The 24,110-nt window shown below is 44.8% G+C and overlaps 1 protein-coding gene across 3 annotated transcripts in view; it reads right to left on the bottom strand.

Moving 5' to 3' along the window:
- The window catches only part of cass4 (Cas scaffold protein family member 4), an 82,110-nt gene that overhangs the window by 19,942 nt on the left and 38,058 nt on the right, over positions 1-24,110 (bottom strand). For 2 of the 3 annotated variants that reach the window (XM_033042067.1, XM_033042066.1), the window contains exons 2-3: positions 4,172-4,597; positions 174-287 (exon numbers count right to left, since the gene is read on the bottom strand). In XM_033042067.1, the coding sequence (XP_032897958.1) occupies positions 174-287; positions 4,172-4,597 (540 nt within the window). Of the gene's footprint in view, positions 1-173; positions 288-4,171; positions 4,598-13,137; positions 13,373-24,110 lie in introns of those variants that run through there. The other variant, XM_033042065.1, reaches the window with a different exon arrangement.

Raw genomic sequence — 24,110 nt, 5'->3', positions numbered from 1 at the left:
GTTGTGGCTTATGGAGGTTACAAATAACAGCCTAGAAGCGCGCTCATCTGGTTCTACATAAGTACACAGCTGAAGCTGAACAAGCCAGAACTGATCCGTAATTGTTTGTATCAAGGCCCCTATACCCAGGATGTGTCTCAGCGGTTTATGTATGTGGGATTTCTTCACATTACCTGGTTGCCCTGGAGTCTGGAGATATGGGACGGCGGGATATCGTAGGCATCAGCATAAGGTCCTGAAATGGAGTTCAGGCTGAAGGCCGGTCCCATTCGGGGAAGCGAAAACACCTGCAGGTGAAAAACATGCAAAGCCATTTAATAAAAGTATAAGGAGTGCTTTGCCAATCTATCCAACTCAATATCTGGCTCAATAATGATGAAGGACGATGCTGCCATCCTTCCTGTCTTGCAGTGTTCTAATAATATGCCCACCACCCCGATACATGCAAGTTCCTGGTGTACACCTGGTGCTTGATGGGTGAAGGAGCAGACTCCTGCTCCTAATTCATAAGCTTTGTAGCCATGACTGTTGCTGTCCTCTGACAGATCAAACACTTTTTCAGTAATGTCGACGGGTCTAATTGAACATTATTTAAAGGGTCCGGCATTTCACACCACCTTAGACAGAGTGCTCTGAAACTGTCCATCAATCCAGCCACAGGTAGACTGATCCTAACCAGGGTCCCCGGGTGCTCTCTGCAGGGTTCCCGTCAAAATAAACTAGCCATTAACCCACTCAGGAAAACGTGCAAAATAACTTCTAGGGAGGGGAAGTGCAAATGATCAGATGGCAAGATGGGTTATATCGCAACTGAATAAATGACTCTTCCCTCCCCATGTGACCCCAGTGTTCATGAGGTCTACTCGCCTCTCATTGTCTCTTTGGTTCAATGGTTACATCAAGTTTAGAATTCCCTCTGTAAAAATTAGGGGACAGCAACCTCTGACCAAATTAGTGGAAAGAGGAAGTCCACCGACAACTTTTTTGAGACTTTGAATGATACTGACTTTAGAACTGAGAGCAAGGCAGGCATCATCTTTGGAAGCTGTTCCCAAATAGGGTTTGTTCAGGGACCCAGCTGTTCCAGATAGAAACTTCTTCCATGCTACAAACAGTATCCGCTGTTCCAGGTGTGAACTCCTATATATCGGCGAGACCAAGCGCAGACTGGCCGATCATTTAGCTGAACGCCTCCACTCAGTCCATCTGTGCGATCTCCCAGTTGCTAAACATCCCATTCCCATACTGACTTTTCTGTCCTGGGCCTCCTCTACTGTCAGAGTGAGATCCAATGCTAATTGGAGGAACAGCGCCTCATATTTCGCTTGGGCAGCTTCCAACCCAGGGGTGATAATATTGATTTATCTGATTTTAAGTAAATCTTGCTTTCCGTCTGTCCATCCCTCCCCCACTCTAGTTCTCTGACTAGTTTCACTGTCCTTCTGATTAATTTTACTAATTGTATGCCCTCCTTGTCACCTTCCCCTCAGCTCACAATGAACCATTCTACATTGCCTTATCATCATCTGCTTTGACCTGTCGTTTTCACCCCATAATCTCTAGACTCCCTCTCCCTTGACTCTCAGTCTGGAGAAGGGTCTCGACCCGAAACGTCACCCATTCCTTCTCTCCAGAGATGCTGCCTGCCCTGCTGAGTTACTCCAGCATGTTGTGTCTATCTGCCGTCTGTAACTGCTGTGGTCTTTCTAGTGAGGGCCCAGTAATGATAAAGGATTTATTCAAGCAACAGAGGATGAGGTGCTTCATCAGTTGGCTGTTCCAAGGTGGAGTTGATTGGTATTGGAGTTCACAACTATATTTGTTACTGGTGGGTTTTAGTGGATTTCTTAATGGGGTTTTAATGGATTTGTAACCGGGGTTTTGATTGTGTTTGCTATTCGGGAGGGCTGTGAATAGATCTGTTGTCAAGGTTTTTCAATCATATTGTTACCATTGTATTTGATTCTATATTTTAACAGAAATTTTGAATGGAGTTCGTTGACTATATCCAGGACAATTTCTTAGATCAAAACAATCTGGATCCAACCAGGCTAAACTGGTTGTCTGTGGAATTCTCTGCCTCAGAGGGCAGTGGAGGCGGGTTCTCTGGATTCTTTCAAGAGAGAGCTAGATTGGGCTCTTAAAAATAGCGGAGTCAGGGGATATGGGGAGAGGGCAGGAACGGGGTGCTGATTGGGGATGATCAGCCATGATCACATTGTATGGCGGTGCTGGCTCGAAGGGCCGAATGGCCTACTCCTGCACCTATTGTCTATTGTCTAAACCTATTTTTGATCTGGACATGTGTGATGGGGATGTGATTATTTAATGAACTAATGGTAATGATAATAAATATTTTTGGAATGAATTTTGGAATAAAATTAGAGTCTGAAGAAGGGTCTCGACCTGAAACGTCGCCTATTCCTCCTCTCCATAGATGCTGCCTCACCCGCTGAGTTTCTCCAGCATTCTTGTCTACCTTCGATTTTTCCAGCATCTGCAGTTCTTTCTTAAACATAAAATTATAGAATATCAGATCTTGTTTGGGAGTGGCGAACCAAGGTCTGGAACTTGTGCCTTAGGTCATTTGTAAAGGCACTTTCTAACGCATAGATGATTAAAATTGATTGGGTTCATCTAAGATTAGATCTTAGACCAGGAGAGGGATTGACACTTGAGGAAATATTGCATATTCTCTGCAAAGACATGTGTTGCACTGAAGAATATAAGTGCAGAAGTTGGATCATTTTTCACCTTGGTTTATGTATAAATCATGCAATATGAATCATCCTAGTGATCTTTTTCAGCTGAAATTCTGCTGGCTTGCCATCATCCAAGAAGAATATTCATACAGATGTTAATTGCTGAAAGATCCAGCTGTTCATTGTTTGTACTGGCAGAAATTTACAGCTGGATCATTCTGCGATTAACATCTGCATGAAATTTTTAGATTCAAATTTTTTTTTAAATCTCCTTCAATGATTTCCAGATACGTGATCTTCCTGCTGGATTTTCATCGGACACCTCTTGTAATCCCACACATTTATTCCCTTAATAAAGTATCCCCCGGGATACCGCAGTTCTGGCACACATTCCCAGTCACATGTGAGAATTGGAGCATATTGGCAAGCACCGAAATGGAAAAGAAGGGTGAATATGCTTGTGTGTGGTTGAGCTAAAGCCAGGAGAACATTTTGAAGGATGAGTACTCTGTGTTTACTTCCTCTCAGTCCTGACCTTTATCAGGCCCCAGTCTCCAGTTGCAGCGTGGAACTAGTGAATGCAGGAGTTGTGCAGGGGTTTAGGATGGGGGGGGGGGGGGGGGGGGGGGGCGAGGACAATTCTGACAGACTGAGCAAGCTGCTGATTTCTTGATTCCCTGTCTCCTTTGAAGTTACATATGTCACATTGTTCAGTTTTTATTATGGATGATTTCTCAATGTCATCATCGCAGATCTCTGATCTGCTTAGTACCTTCTGATGAAAATCTAGATTAACAATAGTAGCAGGCTATCTATGACCCGCCTACTGGCTGGTCAATACCATTCTGCAACCTCAGACCACACTCCTCATCATCAATAACATCTCATCCTTGGATCAGAAACTTCTGTCCTGATGAATCTTAGATACAATGCTAGATTTATCGAGTTATGCAACTTGGAAACAGACTCTTCGGCCCAACTTGTCCATGCCGATCTAAACCATTTCTATTTCCCTGCATTTGGCCCATATCCTTAAAAACTGTTCATATCCATGTACCTTTTAAATATTGTGGTTGTATTTGCCTCTATAGCTTTCTCTGGCAGCTTGTTCCATGTACCTACCGTTTTAAAAGTATTGCCTCTCAGATCCCCTTTATATCATTCCCCTGTCGCATTAAACCTATGCTTTATGGTTTTAGACTTTCACATCCATGGGAAAAAGGCCGTGATTATCTCCTTTATCTATGGCCTTCATGATTTTATAATCCTCTATAAGGTCACCTCAGCCTGCTTTGCTCCACGGCAAATGGGCCCGAATAATTGCTAGGTTTTTCGGGTCAATCCTTGCTACAGCAGGCTATATTGATGGTGAATGGTCAGATTCCATGCATTGGACTTCTCTCTCTACCTGGTCACACTAAACCCAGTTTTAAAATACTATAACGTCCAGTCAGTGGGCATTCTCTTACCTGGCGTGTTGGTGCCTGCCCTCTGTCCCAACAGTATTCAGCAGAAGGTCCTGGCACTTGGTAATGCTGGCCATAAGACTGAGGCCTTGATGGTACCTGATAGATGTTGTCCTGCAGGTGAGAACTGGAAGACAAGGGTGAGCTTGGGTATTGGTTGGTTGGCATCTGGTAAATATCGAGCTGCGACGGCCTGCGGAGGGTTGGGCATGGGGAGAGGTACAGGGATGGCATGTCATATTGCGATCCACTGATGAGCTGTAGGCGGTTTCCGGGTACAATGCCTTGCCGTCCGTGCAGAGAGCAGCGCCACCAACCTTCATCCCCCTTGATATTCCGTTCTATCACAGTCAGTATGTCTCCTTTACGGAACGCAAGCTCGTCGGATGTCTCTGCCTTGTTGTCATAGAGAGCCTTTGCCATAAGATTCTGTGACAAAGAGAAGGGCTTTTAGCAATGAAAGGAAACCTTTTCAACAATACAGTTTCTTTCTTACTATGAGAACCACCCATGCTTTACGGAAAATGTGGAGAAAGCCCACGCAGATCACGGGGAGAACGTACGAACTCCATACAGAAAGCACCCGTAGTCAGGATCGAACCCGTGTCTCTGGCACAACTCTACTGCTGCACCACTGCCCTCTATTCTTTCATTCCCTTGCTTAAGTGGGGGGCTACCATCGACTCCACAGTCAAAAAGGCACAACAGAGGATGTACTTCCTGCGGCAGCTGAGGAAGCACAATCTGCCACAGGCAATGATGGCCCAATTCTGCACGGCCATCGTAGAGTCTGTTCTCACCTTCTCCATCATGGTCGGGTTTGGCTCAGCCACCAAGCACGACACCTAGAGGCTGCAGCGAATCGTCCGATCAGCAGAGAAGATTATTGGCTGCAACCTTCCCTCCATTGACGAACTGTACACTGCAAGGGCCAGGAAGCGAGCGGGCAAGATCATCTCTGACCCCTCTCAACCTGGCCACAAACTCTTTGAATCACTTCCCTCTAGAAGGCGACTCCAGATTGTCAAAGCTGCCACAGCCAGACATAAAAATAGTTTTTATCCACCAGTAGTTGCTCTACTCAACAGCCAAAAATCTGTAGCCTCCCTTTGATCTGGTATTTTGTTGGTTCACACGCTTGATCAATGGTGTTTTATCATTAATGTTTTATTATTATTAATGTTTAGTGTTTTCTGAGTCATTCGTAACTGTCGCTGTATGTCATGTTGTTACTTGTGGGCGGAGCACCAAGGCAAATTCCTTGTATGTGAATACTTGGCCAATAAACGTACTTACTTATCTGCTTCTGTCTTAAAAATAGTCAAAGACCACTTCCACTGTCCTTTGAGGACATTTTACAGATCCAAACATCCTTGAAAAGAAAATACAAATGCCTGATCTCTGTCTTGCATGGGTGACTCCTTATTTTCAAACAGTGACCCTAGTTCTATATTCTCCCACAAGAGAAAGCACCCTCTGCACTCCAAAATCCATCAAATCTCATGTTATAATCGTCCCTCCCACACTTCTGAACTCAAGCCTTGTCTTCTAACCTTTCTTCAGGCACTAATATACCCATTACTTTTATAAACATTCACTGAACTAATTCCTTTGTTTTAACATCCTTCCTTGAAAAAAGGAGACCAATACTGTACATATCTCTCAGATATGAATTAACCGATAACCTATATAACTGAACTTCCTATTTTTGTTTCAGTTTCCCTCATGAGGGACGATATATTCTTTTAGCTTTCCGAAGTACTGGCTGCAGCTCCATGTTTGAGTTTTACACATCATTCACTAGACACCCAGATCCCTCTGTACTCTGGTCACTGCAGGTTCTTGTCATTTACAGAGGATGCTTCTTTTTATTTATCATAACAAAATGGACAATTGAAAATGTTCCCAAGTTATATTCCATTTGCCTCATCACTTAACCTAAAATAGCCTTCATGCGCACTACACAACATTAATTTAACCTAATATATCCCTTATGTCCTCTGCACAATTTGGTGGTATTCTCTGCCCTCCTGAGACCTGGGCTACCTAAACTATACACCTCAAAAAGTACTTATGAGGTACCACGAATGTTGTCTTGCAAATCTTTTACAGGAGAAGCTGCCAGAAGACCATCAACTTTGTGTTGAGCTTGAGGTCTGGATCTTCAAGGATGTTTTCCTTCAGGCAGTGTTGAGTAAACTACATAAACATCTTCCAATAATCTCACTGGAACAGATGCTACATCCAAGGTTTAGTTTAGCTTAGTTTAGAGGTACAGCACGGAAATAAGCGCTTTGGCCCACTGAGTCCGCACCGACCAGCGATCCCCGTACATTAACACTACCCTACACACACACTAGGGACAATTTACACTTATACCAAGCCAATTAACCTACAAACCTGTATGTCTTTGGAGTGTGGGAGGAAACTGACGATCTCGGGGAAAACGGGGAGGACGTACAAACTCCGTACAGACAGCACCTGTAGTTGGGATCGAACCCGGGTCTCTGGCGTTGCAAGCGCTGTAAGGCAGCAACTCTACTGCTCATGGTGTAGGAAGTCATATATTGGCATAGATATAAAATTGTCTGGCTATCAGGAAATGCAGTGTCGGCATAGATGGGTTGTTTTCTGGTTGTAACAAGTGGTGTCACAGGGATCAGTGCTCGACTTTACACTTACAATTTAGATAGAGAATTGACTTCATGGAAGGAAGCAGAGGGTGATGGGGGAAGATTGTTTTCCAGACTGGAGGCCTGTGACTAGTGGTGTGCCTCAAGGATTTATGCTATGCCTATTGCTGTTTGTTTAGCTTAGTTTAGAAATACGGCCAAAAACAGGCCCTTCGGCCCACCGGGTCCGCGCCGACCAGCGATCCCAACACATTGACACCATCCCACACCCACTAAGGACAATTTTTACATTTATCAAGCCAATTAACCTACAAACCTGTACGTCTTTGGAGTGTGGGAGGAAACTGAAGATCTTGGAGAAAACTCACGGGGAGAACGTACAAACTCCATCACAGACAGCACCCGTAGTTGCTATCGAACCCGGGTCAGGGTCTCCGGCGCGGCATTCACTGTAAGGCAGCAACTCTACCGCTGCGCCACCGTGATGGCCGTGATGTGTTTGATATAACTCAGATGAAGGCTATGGCTCATTAATAAAATGAAAGCGTTCATATTCCCTGCATTGACTTTATTGTTGACTATTACCCTCACAAAGTAACCCAGATCTTTGCACCATCAGGAGGAGAATTAGCTCACTTTATTTCATTCTGCACTGTGTCGCAATAGTTAATTCTCCATTGCTTCCAAGTTTTAGCCTACACAGCTTAAAACACCATCTGTGCTAATAAAAGTCTTGCATCTTTAGTTTGTTTAGCTGGGGAGTTAGAACACATCTGCAACGAATAAGCTGCAATTCCGGTTAAAACAGGTCAGTCTCTCGAGGAGGAAGAAATGAGTGGTGGTTGTTTTCTGAATGTTTCCTCATTGAAATGTGTCTGCCATGTGTGTGGTGTCATATCTGAACATATCCCAGCAGCCGGAGGTGAGAGGGACGTTCCATGTTTACCTTTGAGGCAAACGTCAAATCTTCACTATCCCCACTTTTAACTGATCAGATATTTCCCCACCTCCAACACTGAACGATACTCATTTCAACTGAACAGCTGTTCAAGAAGGAACTGCAGATGCTGGAAAATCGAAGGTGGACAAAAATGCTGGAGAAACTCTGCGGGTGCGGCAGCATCTATGGAGCGAAGGAAATAGGCAACGTTTCGGGCCGAAACGTTGCCTATTTCCTTTGCTCCATAGATGCTGCCGCACCCGCAGAGTTTCTCCAGCATTTCTGTCTACCTCCAACTGAACGGCTAATGGGTAGAATGTCCCAGGGAACAGTTATGCCGACCCCTGGTTCATGCACTTCATGAGTGATTCGGGATTGTTGGTCGCTATGTTTGGTTGCTGTGGCAACTGTTCGGGGACTAAAATGCCCCCTAAATATCCACATGAACACGTTTCACTGTGAGTTATAGCGATCGCCAACTTGACAAAGGTCCACCTTTGCCCCATGTCCGAGCTGGCCTGAGATCATCTGCAGATGTAAATGAAAGACCTAATCCTGGTGTCCGAAACATTGTTTTCCCTTGAGATGGCTATTTTCCGTCATGACCATTTCCAGGACAACTAACTTTAAAACCCATACAATTAAACAATCAAGGTCAGCACTCCTGCTCCCAACCTTACTCGTATTTGATCTCAAAGCCTGCACAATGCTCTACTGGCCTGACCTCCCACCTCGCCAACTACAATGCTAGACCCTAAACAATACTCCATCTCCCTCACTCTTCCATTGAACCACCCAACCCTCCCCTCATCACATCCTTTAAGGGTCTTCAATCCTCAGTCACAGCCAGGCACAGAAATCGCTATCAAAATATGGAGGGGACAGGGGGAACACAATTTCTTGGCGGCGGCGCGCGCATGCGCACACTCACACAGTCACGCGAGGTTTCGGAGGCTCAATCCAGCGCTAAATGCAGCTCAACTCTGCCTGTCTCGCCGCGTTAACCTACAGCCCTGCCTGGACTGACGGAATACCAGTCCGGAGCCGTGGCTAGCACTGCTTCTCCGCGCTGGCTTTAAACCTGGGCCATATTTCCCGTAAGTCCAGGCAGGGCTGTAGGTTAACCTGGCGGGACAGGCAAAGTTGAGCTGGGTTTAGTGCTGCTTCTCTGCGCTGGCTGTGGGCCTGGGGGCACAGCTCCCATCTAACTCCCAATGGCTCTGGCCACCCCTGGGCGCGGGGGGGGGGGTGCTTGGGTGGGGACAGGACAGCGCCGGAGAGCCGGGATCGATCCTGGCTGCGGATGAGGCGCAGGTCTGTTTTCAGGGCTGTCGAGAGTGTTTTGGCACGTGTCCCTCCTCCGATCATCGTGCTGAATTATCATGGTCCCACCACCATTGCCTGCTGACCGACGTCTCTCTTGTCCAATCGGCGCCCTCGATCATCAGTCCCATGCCACTCTCGCGGAAAACGGAGATTTCACCGGGTTTTAAAATCCGTATTACCAAAAATGGGGGGTGGGGGGGATTGTCCCCCACCTCTCAAAACATGGGGGGGACGTGTCCCACCTGGTCCCACCGGGATTTCCGCCCCTGGTCACAGCCCACAATCCAATCTGATTACTACTTTGGATATTGGAACACTGACCCATGCATATTACTTTCATCAACATTATAAGCAAGTTAAAAATCCAGGACCCTATTGGAGTAGGGATTATAAACTCTTACATTTCATTAACTAGCCATGGTTCATTCTAGTGAGATAACTTTGGACAGATTAGTCAGTACCTTCTTCTGAGTGATGAATGTGAATAAAAATGGATGCTTCAGAATTTCCAGCCACAGCTGAATGAAAATGCGTTTTACACAGCCATTTATGCCAAAAAAAATCTCCTCATAGTTAATGAGGTACTAGTGATATCTATTAGTACGATAGACTAATATGACAACCTCCCAGAGTGCAGCTCATGTCACTCAGGCGTGGTAGGCTGGCAGCTCAGTCACTCAGGCCTGGTGGGCTGGCAGCTCAGTGACTCAGGCCTAGTGGGCTGGCAGCCCAGTCACTCAGGGCTGGTGGGCTGGCAGCTCAGTCACGCAGGGCTGGTGGGCTGGCAGCTCAGTCGCTGGTGGGCTGGCAACTCAGTCACTCATGGCTGGTGGACTGGCAGCTCAGTTACTCAGGGCTGGTGGGCTGGCAGATCAGTCACTCAGGGCTGGTGGGCTGGCAGTTCACTCGCGGCTATTCATTGAAACTCCATTTCAAGCAGAGTGCAGGCCACCAAATTCAATTTCATAGCATTTCAAGCAGAGTGCAGGCCACCAAATACAATTTCATAGCATTTCAAGCAGAGTGCAGGCCACCAAATTCAATTTCATATCATTTCAAGCAGAGTGCAGGCCACCAAATTGCCAAACAACTCATTGAATTGTCATTAAGGGCTCACAAATCATTTATTGCAAGTACATTGCAGACTCACAGCTCAGTTGATTCACAGCTTAGAATCACAGTTGTGGACTCTCCCTCGTGATCTTCCAGAGTGACTGACTGACGTCCAGGCATCCGGGATTATAGAGTCCTGCCCCCCACCCCCCGGAAGGGGCGTTACCTTCATCGTAGTGATTGACAGGCGAGAGGACCAATCAGCTGATCTCAATATTTTTTAAACACTCATAACTTTTTTATTTTTCATCGATCGGATAAATCCTCAGGGCTGCCTCAGCAGAGGAGGACTGTGAATAAGATGGCCAAAATTCATAGCGATATATGGTAGCGTTTTTTCTAAAATCAATATACAGCGCAGACAGGAAGTGGTCAAGATGAGACTTTTAGTTATATACAGTACATAACGATTTGGATGAGAATTTAGAAGGCATGAATAGAAAGTTTGCAGATGATACTAAAGTGGGTGGTAGACACAAAATGCTGGAGTAACTCAGCGGGACAGGCAGCATCTCTGGAGATGGGTGAAGTTTCGACCCGACCCTGCCTGTCCCACTGAGTTACTCCGGCATTTTGTATCTACCTTCGATTTAAACCAGCATCTGCAGTTCTTTCCCTACACTAAAGAGGATGGTATCGTATATAGCGAAGATGGTTATCAAATATTACAGCAGGATCCTGATCAGTTGGGAAACGGTTAATGGAGGAATAGTTAATGGAGTTTAATGCAGATAAGTGTAAGGTGTTGCATTTTTGGAAGCCAAACATGGTCAGGACCTTCACAGTGAATGGCAGGGCCCTGAAGAGAGTTGTAGAGCCGAGGGATCTAGGAGTACAGGTACATAGTTCCTTGAAAGTGGCTTCACAGTTAGATAGGATGGCCAAGAAGGCTTTTGGTACATTAGCCTTCATCAGTGAAGATAACAGGCAAATAATTTGGGATGGTATGTTACACTTGTACAAGACTCAGGCGAGGCTGCATTTGAAGCATTGTGTTTAGTTGTGGTCACCCTGCTATGGGAACAATGTTGTTAAGCTGGAAAGAGTGCAGAGTTGCAAGGATGTTGCCAGGAATTTAGTGCCTGAGCTATAGGAAAGGGTGTGGCAGACTAGGACTTTATTCCTTGGAGGATCTTATAGAGGTGTATAAGACCGTGAGGGGAATAGATATGGTAAATGCACAGAGCCTTTTACCCACAGATAATCAAGCTCCAGGGGACATAGGTTTAAGCTGAGAGGGGAAAGATTTAATAGGAACGTAAGGGGTAATGTTACCACACAGAGGGTGGTGGGTAGATGGAATGAGTTGCCAGTGGAGGTAGTTGAGGCAGATACTCAACAGAATTTAACAGAATTTAAAAGGCATTTGAACAGGTACATGGATAGGAAAGGTTTAGAGGGATAAGTGACTAATGTGGGCTGTGGGACTAGTGTAGGTATCTTGATTGGCATAGGCAAGTTGGGCCAAAGGGCCTGTTTCTGCGATGTATGACTCTATGACAGAGGTCCCTGCAGAACACCACTGGTGACAGACCTCCAGCCAGTAACACTCTCCCACCTCGACCATGCGTCTTCCATGGTCATAGGGTCATAAGTGATAGGAGTAGAATTAGGCCTTTTGGCCCATCAAGGCTACTCTGCCATCCAATCATGGCTGATCTATCTCTCCCTCCCAACCCCATTATCACACCTTCATCCCATAACCCTTGACACCCGGGTAAGCCAATTCACCATGGGTCACCATGGATCCCTTGCATCTTAATCATCTGTAGAACCTACCATGAGATATTTTATCACATTTCAATGGTTTCTTTAGTGTCATGTGTACCAGGTAGAGTGAAATACATTTTTTGCAGGCATGTCAGCAAGACTATCCCTATTACAATCACACCAGTCAGTACAGAATGTACAGAACAGCCCACCAAGTCCATGTGCAAGAGGCGTAATTCAGGCACCATTTAACAGTCCCTGCTGCAGCTTACTGAAAATACCTAATAATACCTTACTACAAACACCGTTCTAAAATCCAAGCAGAAACGTTGCCTATTTCCTTCGCTCCATAGATGCTGCTGCACCCGCTGCACCCGCTGCACCAGCACTTTTGTCTACCTTCGATTTTCCAGCATCTGCAGTTCCTTCTTAAATCATTTCCAACAGCTTCCCCACCACTGACACGAGGCTCACCTGCCTGTAATCTCCTGCATTATCTCTACTTCTCTTAAAGAAAGGAACGACTCTGGTTACTCTGCAGCCCTCCGTGACCTCGCTTGTGGCTGGAGAAGATGCAGAGATCCTTATCAAGGCCCTTGCAGTCTCCTCGGGTAAGTATCCATCTTCATGCTTTTCAAGAGACCCAGCACCTCCAGCTTCTGGACCCTAAACTGCCCCAGCAAATTGGTGATCGACACAAAGCGCTGGAGTAACTCTACGGGTCAGGCAGCATCTCTGGAGAAAAAGGATGGGTGATGTATGGCGTTGGGACCCTTCTTCAGATGCTCCTAGCATATTGGTGTTCCCCACACAGATCTCACTGTTTCATAGTTTTAGTTTTAGTTTTAGAGATACAGCGCGGAAACAGGCCCTTTAGGCCCACCGGGTCCGCGCCGACCAGCGATTCCCGCACATTAACACTATCCTATACCCACTAGGAACAATTTTTACATTTACCAAGCCAATTAACCTCATACCTGTACGCCTTTGGAGTGTTTAGATCTCGGAGGAAACCCACGCAGTTCACGGGGAGAACGTACAAACTCCGTACAGACAGCACCCGTAGTCAGGATCGAACCTGGGTCTCCGGCGCTGCATTCGCTGTAAGGCAGCAACTCTACCGCTGCGCCACCGTGACCGCCCTGTCTTTCATGTGCTTCTCTTTGGTGAATACAGATGCAATGTACTTGTTTAGTACCTCGCCTACATCCTCATAAATTCCGTAATTTATCCTTGAGGGGTCTTACCTTCTCCCCAGTTACCGACTTGCACTTAACGTACATATAAAACGCCTTGGCATTTTCTTTTATGCGACTTGCCAATGACATTTCATGGCTCCCTCTGGTCCTGCTTGACTTCTTTCCTGCTTGCTTTATGCTCCTCAAAGGCAGTATTCGCGTTAATCCTCCTAAACCTTGCATATGCTTCCTTTCTCTTTTTGACCCACTTTAGAATCTCACTGTTCTTCCAAGGTCCCCTTACAATCCCTCCTCCTTACTGGAACATGCCGGTCCTGAACGCTGATCAGCTGGTCTTTAAATGACTCCCATATGTTTGATGTGAACTTACTCAATAGCAGGCGCGTCCAATTTTCTCTTCCTGCTTCCTGTCTAATAACATTGTAACCTGCCTTACCCCAATTCCTCAAAGCTGTAGACTTATCCTTTATTTGTAACTACCTTAAAATGTATGGAGCGTTTAAGAAGGAACTGCAGATGCTGGAAAATCCCAGGTACACAAAAATGCTGGAGAAACTCAGCGAGTGCAGCAGCATCTATGGAGCAAAGGAAATAGGGAACGTTTCGGGAGGAAACGTTGCCTATTTCCTTTGCTCCATAGATGCTGCTTCACCCGCTGAGTTTCTCCAGCATTTTTGTGTACTTAAAATGCATGGAGTTGTGATTGCTGTTCCCAAAACTGAAACACCAGTCACCTTGCCAGGATGGTTTCCCAATACAAGGTCCAGTATGGCTTCTCTTTGAGTTAGAGACTATCCATATGCTGTTTTAGGAAACCCTCTTGGATATACTTAACAAAATCTGCCCTGTCCAAGCCTTTTGGACTATGGAAATCCCAGTCGATATTGAGGAAGCTCTTGCTTTTACCTTTATTGCTTTTACCCTTTCCGTAATCTGTCCACAAATTGTTCCTCTATCTCCCACTGGCTACTGAGAAGCCTCTAATGTCACAGTCATTGCATCTTATTTTTGAGCTCTACCATATCACCTCAGTAGATGATCTCTTCAGCATGTCCCTTCATGCTCCGCTGTGGCATTAACCCTTTAGTGATGCAAATCCTCCACCTCTTTTACCTGCCTCTCGATCACATCTAAAACCCTGGTTCATTAAGCTGCCAATCGTGGCCCTCACGATCAAGTCGCTGTAATGACCACAGTATCAGTGCACTGATCCAGGGACTGAGTCCATCCACTCTACCCATGATACTTCTTGCATTGAAAATAACACCCCATCAGTTCACTCCATCAGACAATAGACAATAGACAATGGACAATAGGTGCAGGAGTAGGCCATTTGGCCCTTCGAGCCAGCACCGCCATTCAATGTGATCATGGCTGATCATCCCCAATCAGTACCCCGTTCCTGCCTTCTCCCCATATCCCCTGACTCCGCTATTTTTAAGAGCCCTATCTAATAGACTGGTTTTTAACAGTTTCACCACATTCATTGATCTCTCCCTGCCTGTCCTTCCTTTGAGATGTGCTTTATCCATCCCATCCACAGATGCTACCCTACTCGCTGAGTTCCTTCAGCACCTTGTTTTTGATTAAGATTCCAGTAAATACAATCTCTTGTGTGTCCATTGGATGTGAATGTCTCTGGCCTGCTGTGTAGGTTTGCTGATGGCACGAGGGTTAGTGATATGTAGAGAGTGAGGACGGTTGCCTCGGATACAGGGGGAGACAGATCATCTGGAAAGTTGGGCAGAGCAGTGGCAGCTGGAATTTAAACTAGACAAGGGTGAGATGATGCATTTTGTTTTGTCTAATACTGGATGGACCTTTATAGTAAACTGCAAGGTTCCTGAAGTGTTGATGTACAGAGGGAGCTACTGGTGCTAGTTCATAGCTCTCTGAAAATGGTGATCCAGGTGGATAGGATAATGAAGAAGGCATTTAGCTTGCTTGCCTTCATACATAGGAATATTGTATGTGAGGTGAGATATTGTGTTTCGGGCTTGGGTTTTCTTCATTGAGCACTTATCCTGATGTTATAGTACGTACTTTGTGTTTTTATTGCAACAATTTGCTGCTGTATAAGGCATTGGTTAGGCTACGCTTGGAAATTGTGTACAGCTCTGGTCCTGACTATAGGAAGGGCTTAGTAGTGTTAGATAGAATATGGAAGAGATTCAACGGGGGTTTACCTAGAATCTAGCGTATTAGTTGCAAGAGAGATTGAAACGGCTGGGATTGGTGTCACTAACGCAGGAGATTGAGGGGTGACATTATAGACATTTATAAAATCATGGGGGCATAGATGGTGAAGATCGTCAGTCTCTATTGAAGAGCAGAGGAGTCCAAAACTAGAGGACATATGCTTAAGGTGAGGGGTAATATTTAAAGGCAATCTGAGGAGAAGGTTTTTCACACATGGTGGCATGAGCATGACGAGGAGTTGGAAGAGGTCAAAGGTCAAGGTCAAAGACTTTATTTGCCATTTGTGCTTACACACATGGGAACTCTTGTGCGGTTGTTCAGAGAGTCAAGTCAAGTTAAAAAGACACACAGAAAGACACATAATCTATAAAAACATATACTTCTCTAGAACTAAAAAAGAAAGAAAGTGCCCAAAAACCTATATAAAGGGGAAAGTGAGAGCATTGTAAATTACACAACCCCTATATAAAAAGTGTCAATTGCATTGTAAATTGCACAGGCCCAGGAGACAATATAATATGATATAATATGATATGCTATGAGGTAGGTCAGGACATCAGTTCATTTTGTTTTGGCCAAGAGTCTCACTGTGGCAGGGAAGAAGCTCTTAAAAAAGCGTGTTCTGTTTGTGGCGATGCTGTCCGCTCGTCTGTGCCTGAGGTTGTATGTGCAGTTTTTGTGTTTGAGCAGGGAGTGAGCTGGATGTAGTGTGTCTCTGATGATTCTCTCTGCCCTTTTTTGACAGCGCTGTGTGTAGATTGTGTCCATGGAGGGGAGTTCCGTTCTGATAATCCTCTCTGCAGTCTTTATGACTCTTTGCAGAGCCTTCCTCTCTGTCTGTGTGGTGCTTCCATACCACACCGTGATGCCTGTGGTGAGGATGCTCTCTATCTGTCCTTTGTAGACCTGGGCGAGAGGGCGACAGTGCAGACCAGCTTTTCTGAGCAGCCTGATGAAGTACAGTCTCTGCTGGGCTTTTTTCACTGTGGTAGCAGTGTTCAAAGTCCAGTTCAGATCTGATGTTACTTGTAATCCCAGGTATCTGTAACTGTCAGCCCTCTCCACCACAGTCCCCTTGATGATGAGGGGCTGCAGGGGGGGTGGATTTTTTCTGAAGTCCATTATTATTTCTCTTGTCTTGTCTGTGTTGAGGCTTAGGTCGTTCACCTCACCATAGGCAAGAATGTCGTTCACCAGACTCCTGTAGCCCGACTGGTCCCCCCCCTTGATGAGGCCCAGGATGGTGGTATCATCCGCATACTTAATAATGATGGTATTTTCCTGGGTGGAGACACAGTCGTGTGTGTACAGGGTGAAAAGTTTGGGACTGAGGCAGGTACAATTGTTACATTGCATTAAAAAGAACATTTGAACAGGTACATGGATAAGAAATGATGAGAGGCAGAAGAAATGTCTTCATTTAGAGGTGTAAATGTATGGAATTGTGTACATTTCAAGACATAGATCGATAGATTTTTGGAAACAAAGTGAATCAAGGATATGGTCAGTGCAGGAAAGTGGGCCTGAGGTAGAAGACCCGTCAAAGACTTATAGATCTCCAAAGAGTCATGGACATTGATTCATTAAGAACATTTCAGACTGGGACTGAAAAAGATGTTTGGACTATTTCCGAACGCTTCAAGGAATCTGAGGGATATCTTTTTCACACAAAGAGTGCATGGAACAAGCTGCCAGAGGAGGTTGTTGAGGCAGGGACTATCCCAACGTTTAAACAACGGTTAGTCAGGTACATGGGTAGGACAGGTTTGGAGGGATATGGGCCCAACGTAGGCAGGTGGGACTAGTGTAGCTGGGACATGTTGGCCGGTGTGGGCAAGTTGGGCCGAAGGGCCTGTTTCCATGCTGTATCACTCTATGACTCTATAACTCAATTCTGGAAGTGAGGCAAGTTAATCCTTGCAGAATAAGTTTGATGCTTTTCCTTCAATATATGTTCCTGAAAGGGTTAACCTCTGAAACCCACTCTCAGAGCCAACTGTTCTCAGTAACTGGAGCATATGCGTCTCACTCAATATTCTCACTGGGCAATGAGGAATGGACAAAAATGTCCCACAGCTGTAATCAAAATATATAACAGATATACCATACACTGCTTGCATGCTTGGAACCCAGTTAACTGGTGAAGTCCATTTTATTTACATTAAAGCAAGGTTTAGGTTAATGTATTATCTATAAAAAGAGGATGGATTGGTTTCTCAGGACTGGCAGAAGCTGAGTGGAGACCTCATAGAAATATATAAAAAGTATGAGTGGCATAGATAAAGTCTCCTGGGGTGGAAAATATCAAAGACAAGAGGGCATAGCTTTAAAGTGAGATGAGCTACTGTAAATTTAAAGGAGATGTGCAGGGCAATTATTTTACACAAAGAGTGGTGGGTATCTGGAATACACTGTCAAAGTAGTGGTGGAGGCAGATAAGGTAGTGGCATTTAACATTATTTTAGATAGGCACATGGATAAACAGGAATGGGGTGGGTGGGGGGAGAGATATGGATTGCATGCAGGCAGAGGAGATTAGTTTATCGATATTGTGTTCGGACATTGTGTGCTGAAGGGCCTGTACCTGTGCTGTACTGTTCTATGTTCTACATGTAGTTAGCGCCCATTTGATCACAACAACCTTGCTGGATTAGCTACAGGTAGGGGTCAGCAGTGAGCTCTTCCACCCACCGCGCACCAAAGATCATATGCACTCCTGCTCATCGGCCTTGGTATATCAGGAATCCATGTTACCACTAACAGCATGGAACTAATTCCTTTAACCAAGGTACAGACTATTCAAATATTCTTTAAACAACAGTACAGTACCTCAGCATCCCCAGACATTTCACAAGAGCATTACCGAAGGCCTGCCGCACGTGGAAATCTGAACATATATGACTTACAGTTTGATTAAAGAGGTAGAATTTTAAGGTGCATCGTAAAAGGAGAGAGATTCCGAAAGTTATTATCATCAATTAAAAATATAAAGTTCTCACATGATGCTGGTGGAAAACTCAGTTTCAGGAATTAAATGTCTGCAGAATTAGAGTCCAAAGCCATCTCAATGGTTGTGGGAGCAGAGAAGGTTGTGGAGATAAGGGCAAGCCCATGGAGAGGTTTGAAGAGGGGTTGAAGGATTTATTCTTTGCAAATAAAACATTGCGAACACAGGAAGAAGCGTTCAGCCTCTTGTCTGCCCACCTTTCAAGTCTGACCAAAGTGACAGACGGTCATTTCTGAGTCTCCTTTACTGTCTCTGTTGCCGGCAGCGATGCTCTGGTGAGTGTAGTCCTGAGCCCAGGCAAGGACATTCAATCCCATTGCTGACAGTCTTGCAATCAAAGAGGAGTGCAGAGAGGGCAAGAAATACGGATGCACAGAGCCTTATGATGGTTGGCAAACAGTTACGGTTTTCCTGAACTGGCAGCTATTGTAACTTAATGGGTACTCTGTGAAAGGACCCTTCCAAAGTCTAAAACAAGGGGTTTGGGGGTGCCCAGGTAGGCCAATTATTAGCAAGGGAGGTGTAATCTCAAGAAGGATGCAATGTGGTGAACTGTGGAACTGGTTAAATGACTAGGGGGGAGGAAGGGGGCTTACCAGGACACCACCTTGCCTGAGGTCATTGCTGGCCCTGATTTATCCTGATCTTTTCTCACCACCAGATCTTCCTCCCGCCCCCGCCCCACCCCCCCCCCCCCCCCAAACATTCAGTCTGAGGAAGAGTCCCGACCCAAAATGTCACCTATCTCTTTCACCGCAGATGCTGCCTGACCTGCTGAGTTACTCCAGCACTTTGTGTCTATCCTTGGTGGGAATCGACATCTGCAGTTCTTTGTTTCTACAATGGGATTGATGGAATTGCTCTGATAGCCAGACGCAATGGGTCGAATGGCCTCCCTCTATGTCAGAAGGAAGCATGAAACAACATTGCATGGCCCAGTCTTGCAAAAAAGACTCTTCTAGTCATAGGCATAAAAATATCTAAAGGATGCTGGGATAGTGCGGTTGTACGGGGATCGCTGGTCAGCGCAGACACGATGGGCTGAAGGGCCTGTTTCCATGCCGTATCTCTAAACTAAACTAAATTAAATATCAAGTGTAATATATTAAAATATCTTACAATCAAGAAGTCTTCCATGAGCAAATGAATATATGGTGCAGGAATATAACACAGAAGGACAACATGTGTTTTGTTACAGTAAAAGGTGTCATATATCAGAATAGCAGCGCAGAGTGTAGTATTTCATAGTATAATCATGCAAAAATGAAAAATAAAAATGTTTTGCATGACCCTGACCGGAAAAGTGTGGTTTATAAAATATCTTAGTGCATGATGCAGCTTTTTGGAAAATGCTAAGTTGCAGGATATGCCTTATCAAACAATATCAGTTTTGCTGGTCTTTGTGGCACAGTGTTGAAAATATTTACTCTGTGAACCACGATGTGGGAAGAGAGATTTAAATTAGCACGGTGACCGTCGTACACAGGGCATTTCCCATCCGATGCACGAGTATGTGAAGTATTCGCCTCCACACTCAAAACACTTGCTGTCCAACAACAGCCGGCTTGAAGCTTATAAAAAGTAAGCAGTGTGCCAGCCAGCTGATGCACAGGGCCCGAGGTGCTCAGAGTTGGTGTCATGTACAGCTCAGGCATCCACAAGCCTGTGTGACAACTGGTGCGCTACGCTGTTTGTGTCACCTCTTCTTGCCCGGGGAGCACCAGCTGCGACTGACAGACAGCGCTGCTCCTTATCAGCCTGCATGCATGCATGCCCACCCCGTCTATTTTGGTACCACTTCAAATTATTTCAAGTGCTTATCAATTTTATGTTTGAAGGAGAAGCCTGCTTTTGATCTGGAAGCAGCTGGTTTTCTCCCCCTCATTGTGCCCTACAAATGGCGTAGCTGCGCATTAGGCTGTCTGTCCTTCCAAAGTAAAGAAATAGTTCTGAGTGATTCTTCGCACTGAATTTCTTTTTGTTTAGATCACCCATGTGTCAGGTCAAGTTTATTGTCATGTACATACAGTTACACTGCAAACCTCACATACAGTGGCATCATAGGCACATGAACTCAGACAGCACATAACACACCAACTGCAGTATGTATAAATAACACAGCCCACAAGACCGCCTGAGTAGAATGCCTGTTTGCTGTTCAAGTGTGGAAGAAATAGAGTCTTGTATAAATTTGCTTTTAACCATGGTCCTCAAGCGACTCTTTAGGCGACTGCCAAGGACTAGTTTTAGTGGAATTCACCTACGACACTTGGAGACAACCTACGGCAGCAAAAATTGTTGCCACTGTGGCTGAAAGTTTTTCAACATGTTGAAAATATCGCGGCAGTCGCCTGTAATCGCCCAAAAAATCGCCTAAGTGGGACAGGCCCATTACAGAAACATACTTCAAGAGGTTCACTGCACAATCACCAGCAGTACCCTTGATTACCCGCCCTTGGGGAAAGCTGCAAGGACATACGTAACTAAACCCCCAGCAAGATCAATCACACCTTTTGAATCACAGATAAACCTGACTTTCTCTCTCTCATGCATTCTCTCCCTCACGCTCTCTCCCCTCCCTCTCTCTCCCTCTCTCTTGCTTTCTCTGTCTCACACGTGACTGAGGGTGAGATAGGAGAGAAAACATTCCCATTTCAAGGCTATAACTTAGAATGGAAAAGAGAATGATCCTGACATTATGGTTATCTTTTTATTCCCTATATCAGGAATATTACATTTCCATCGCGAAGCTCAGACAAGCCACCATGGGCTGGGTCGGTGAAAGAACCAGGCGGGTAGAGAGAACTTCATGACATTCTTGTGCCATCTCCCCTCCCCTGTTGAAGACCTCCACCGTCAGGGAGACTCGAAGACCCTTTCCTGGTGGGTTTTGGCATTGAACACTCCCCAACTGTTCTACAGTAGAGGTGTCACATCTTCAGCCAACATCTGGAGTTCTACGCACATTTACCCATGAGGTAGCTAGCACCTATCCTTGAAGATTAGTAGCTTGCCAACATTACTGGGAAGCTGGAGGGTAACACTAAAAGGGATGTGGCAATGTGGTTGTGACACTGCAATATGCAGCAAGGTCTTTGATACTAATGGTTTGGTCTCGTTCCCATTATAGAAACATAGTTGGTACTCTGAAACAATATCACGTTTAACTTTAGAAAAAATCAGGAGTGGTTTAAAAATCTTGGTTAAATTTGATAAGACTTGGGGAAGATTTATTCAACATTTTCATACAACATAAACTGCTCCCTCTCCAACCGTTATAAAAATAATTTTACCTTTATACGGTGGAACGGACTTGACGACAAACAGGGACTTAAATTGTTGAAATTCTCAGCTCAGATTCTGTTTTGCTTTTTTTTTTCTAGTTTAGGGGGGTTTTGGTTCTTCCTTTTTTCTCCTTTTTTTCTTTTTTTTCTTTTTATCTTTTTTATTTTTTATTTTTTACATATATAAGTTTTCTTTTAAAGATTTAACTATATTTACATAGAGACCGGGAGGTCTATATCCAATGTGTAATTTGATACTGGACTCATATTTAGGTTATACCTGTTATTAATGTAATCCTGATCCCTATGTATCAATATCATTGTTATGTTTACCATTATTCTTTTTGTTTTGTTTTTTGTTTTGTTTTTGGAAAAAAGGCTAATAAAAAGATTTTAAAAGAAAGAAACATAGAAAATAGGTGCAGGAGTAGGCCATTCGACCCTTCTAGTCAGCACAGCCATTCAATATGATCATGGGTGATCATCTAAAATCAGTACCCCGTTCCGGCTTTTTCCCCATATCCCTTATGGCCCAGATGGGCATTGTAATGTGATATTAGGACACATAGATCAGCCCCGGAATTCACCCCTTTTCTGTATGTAGTTAGTTGCTCACTGCTCGGAGAATGTTCACAGGTCTGCAGAGCTGAGGAGAGGAAGGTAACTAAGTAGCTTTTTTTTTTGCTTCCTCTCAGCAACCCAACAGGAAGTGCAGCTTTGCAGATGTTAACAGAGGTTGCGACACATCCATGGTAGAACAGTTGCAGAGCGTTGAGTGGACGGTTCAAATTGGAGACACATTCATGGAGTATATCCAGGATAGCTTTGCAGATTCATATTTTGAATTTTGGGGAAAAGGTTACTCTAGATCTTGTGTTTAAGAAGGAACTGCAGGTGCTGAAAAATCGAAGGTAGACAAAAGTGCTGGAGAAACTCAGCGGTGCAGCAGCATCTATGGAGCGAAGGAAATAGGCAACGTTTCGACCCGAAACGTTACCTATTTCCTTCGCTCCATAGATGCTGCTGCACCCGCTGAGTTTCTCCAGCACTTTTGTCTACTCTAGATTTTGTTTTGTGCCATGAGAAAGGATTAGTTGGTATCTTGTTCACCAGGAAAGGGCTTCAACAAAGCCAATTACAAAAGAATGAACTGGGAGTCCTTTAGAGTGGACTGCGAACATATGCTAAGCGAAATTTAGAAGATCAGCAGGAGCCGCTATTTCATATCATGTATCTATACACTGTAAATGGCTCGATTGTCATGATGTATTGCCTTTCTGCTGACTGGATAGCTTTTCACTGTACACGTGACAATAAACTAAACTAAACCAAACTAAACTTATAATACTTGGCAGAGATGTATCCCACACAGAAGGAGGGAGCTAAAAGAAAGATGAATTATCTGTGGTTGCCGAAGGACCTGTTTCCGCGCTGAATCTCAGAAACTCATTGCTGGAGCATCCAAAGTAGTAAAAAACTGTGGTAAACCAGAGGGCAGTGAATTTTACAGGAGCCAGTGGTAAAAAAAAGCCAATAAGGAGACAAAAAATGGAATATGAGAGTTAATAGACAATAGACAATAGGTGCAGGAGTAGGCCATTTGGCCCTTCGAGCCAGCACCGCCATTCAATGCGATCATGGCTGATCATCCCCAATCAGTGCCCCGTTCCTGCCTTCTCCCCATATCCCCCGACTCGGCTATTTTTAATGGCAAATGATTTCAAAAGCAGGGTCACCAAATATAAAATGGAAGAAGATTGTTCAGGTAAGTGTGAGATTCCTGGAGAGTGAGGCTGGGGAATTCATAATGAGAGGCAACTGACTGATAATTTAAACTGAACATAGATACAAAATGCTGGAGTAACTCAGCGGGTCAGGAGAAAAGGAATAGGTGACGTTTCGGGGTCGGAACCCTTCTTCAGACGGCAATAAAAATCTGCAATTTAAACCAATACTTTCCAGCAGTCTTCATGGAGAAGGACACTGCCAATATTCCAAAGGGAGTGAATCCAACTGGAAGGAGAGGTCTAATAACAATCCCTATTAAGAGTGACAAAATATTGGAAAATCTAATGGGACTAAAGGCAGGCGAGTCACCAAGATCCGATCAGCTGTACCCAAGCGTTTCAAAGGAAGGCTTTGCAGGGATTGTTGTGGACAAAATATCCATCCATCCCTCCCTGTTAAAAACAATTTCACTCACCGTAAACCTATGCTCTCAAGTTTTAGATACCTCTGTTATCGATCCATTCTAACTCTGCCCCTAATAATTGTACATATCCCCCTCAGTCTGCCTCTTGAAGGAAAATTAACCCAGCCGATCCAATGTCTCTGCACAACTAACATCCTCTAACCCTGTTGAAAATCTGCTGCTCCCTCTGCAATCCAAGCACATCCTTCCTGCAGTGCAGTGACCAGAACTGCACACAGTACTCCAGGTATAACCGAACCAAGGTTTTATGTAGATAGTCGCAAAAAGAGTAACTCAGCGGGACAGGCAACATCTCTGGAGAGAAGGAATGGGTGACGTT

Source organism: Amblyraja radiata, chromosome 23 (assembly GCF_010909765.2).
Source record: "Amblyraja radiata isolate CabotCenter1 chromosome 23, sAmbRad1.1.pri, whole genome shotgun sequence".
NCBI classification, from domain to species: domain Eukaryota; kingdom Metazoa; phylum Chordata; class Chondrichthyes; order Rajiformes; family Rajidae; genus Amblyraja; species Amblyraja radiata.
Note: the sequence above shows the minus strand (reverse complement) of the source record. Positions and strands in the feature narration are given on the sequence as shown.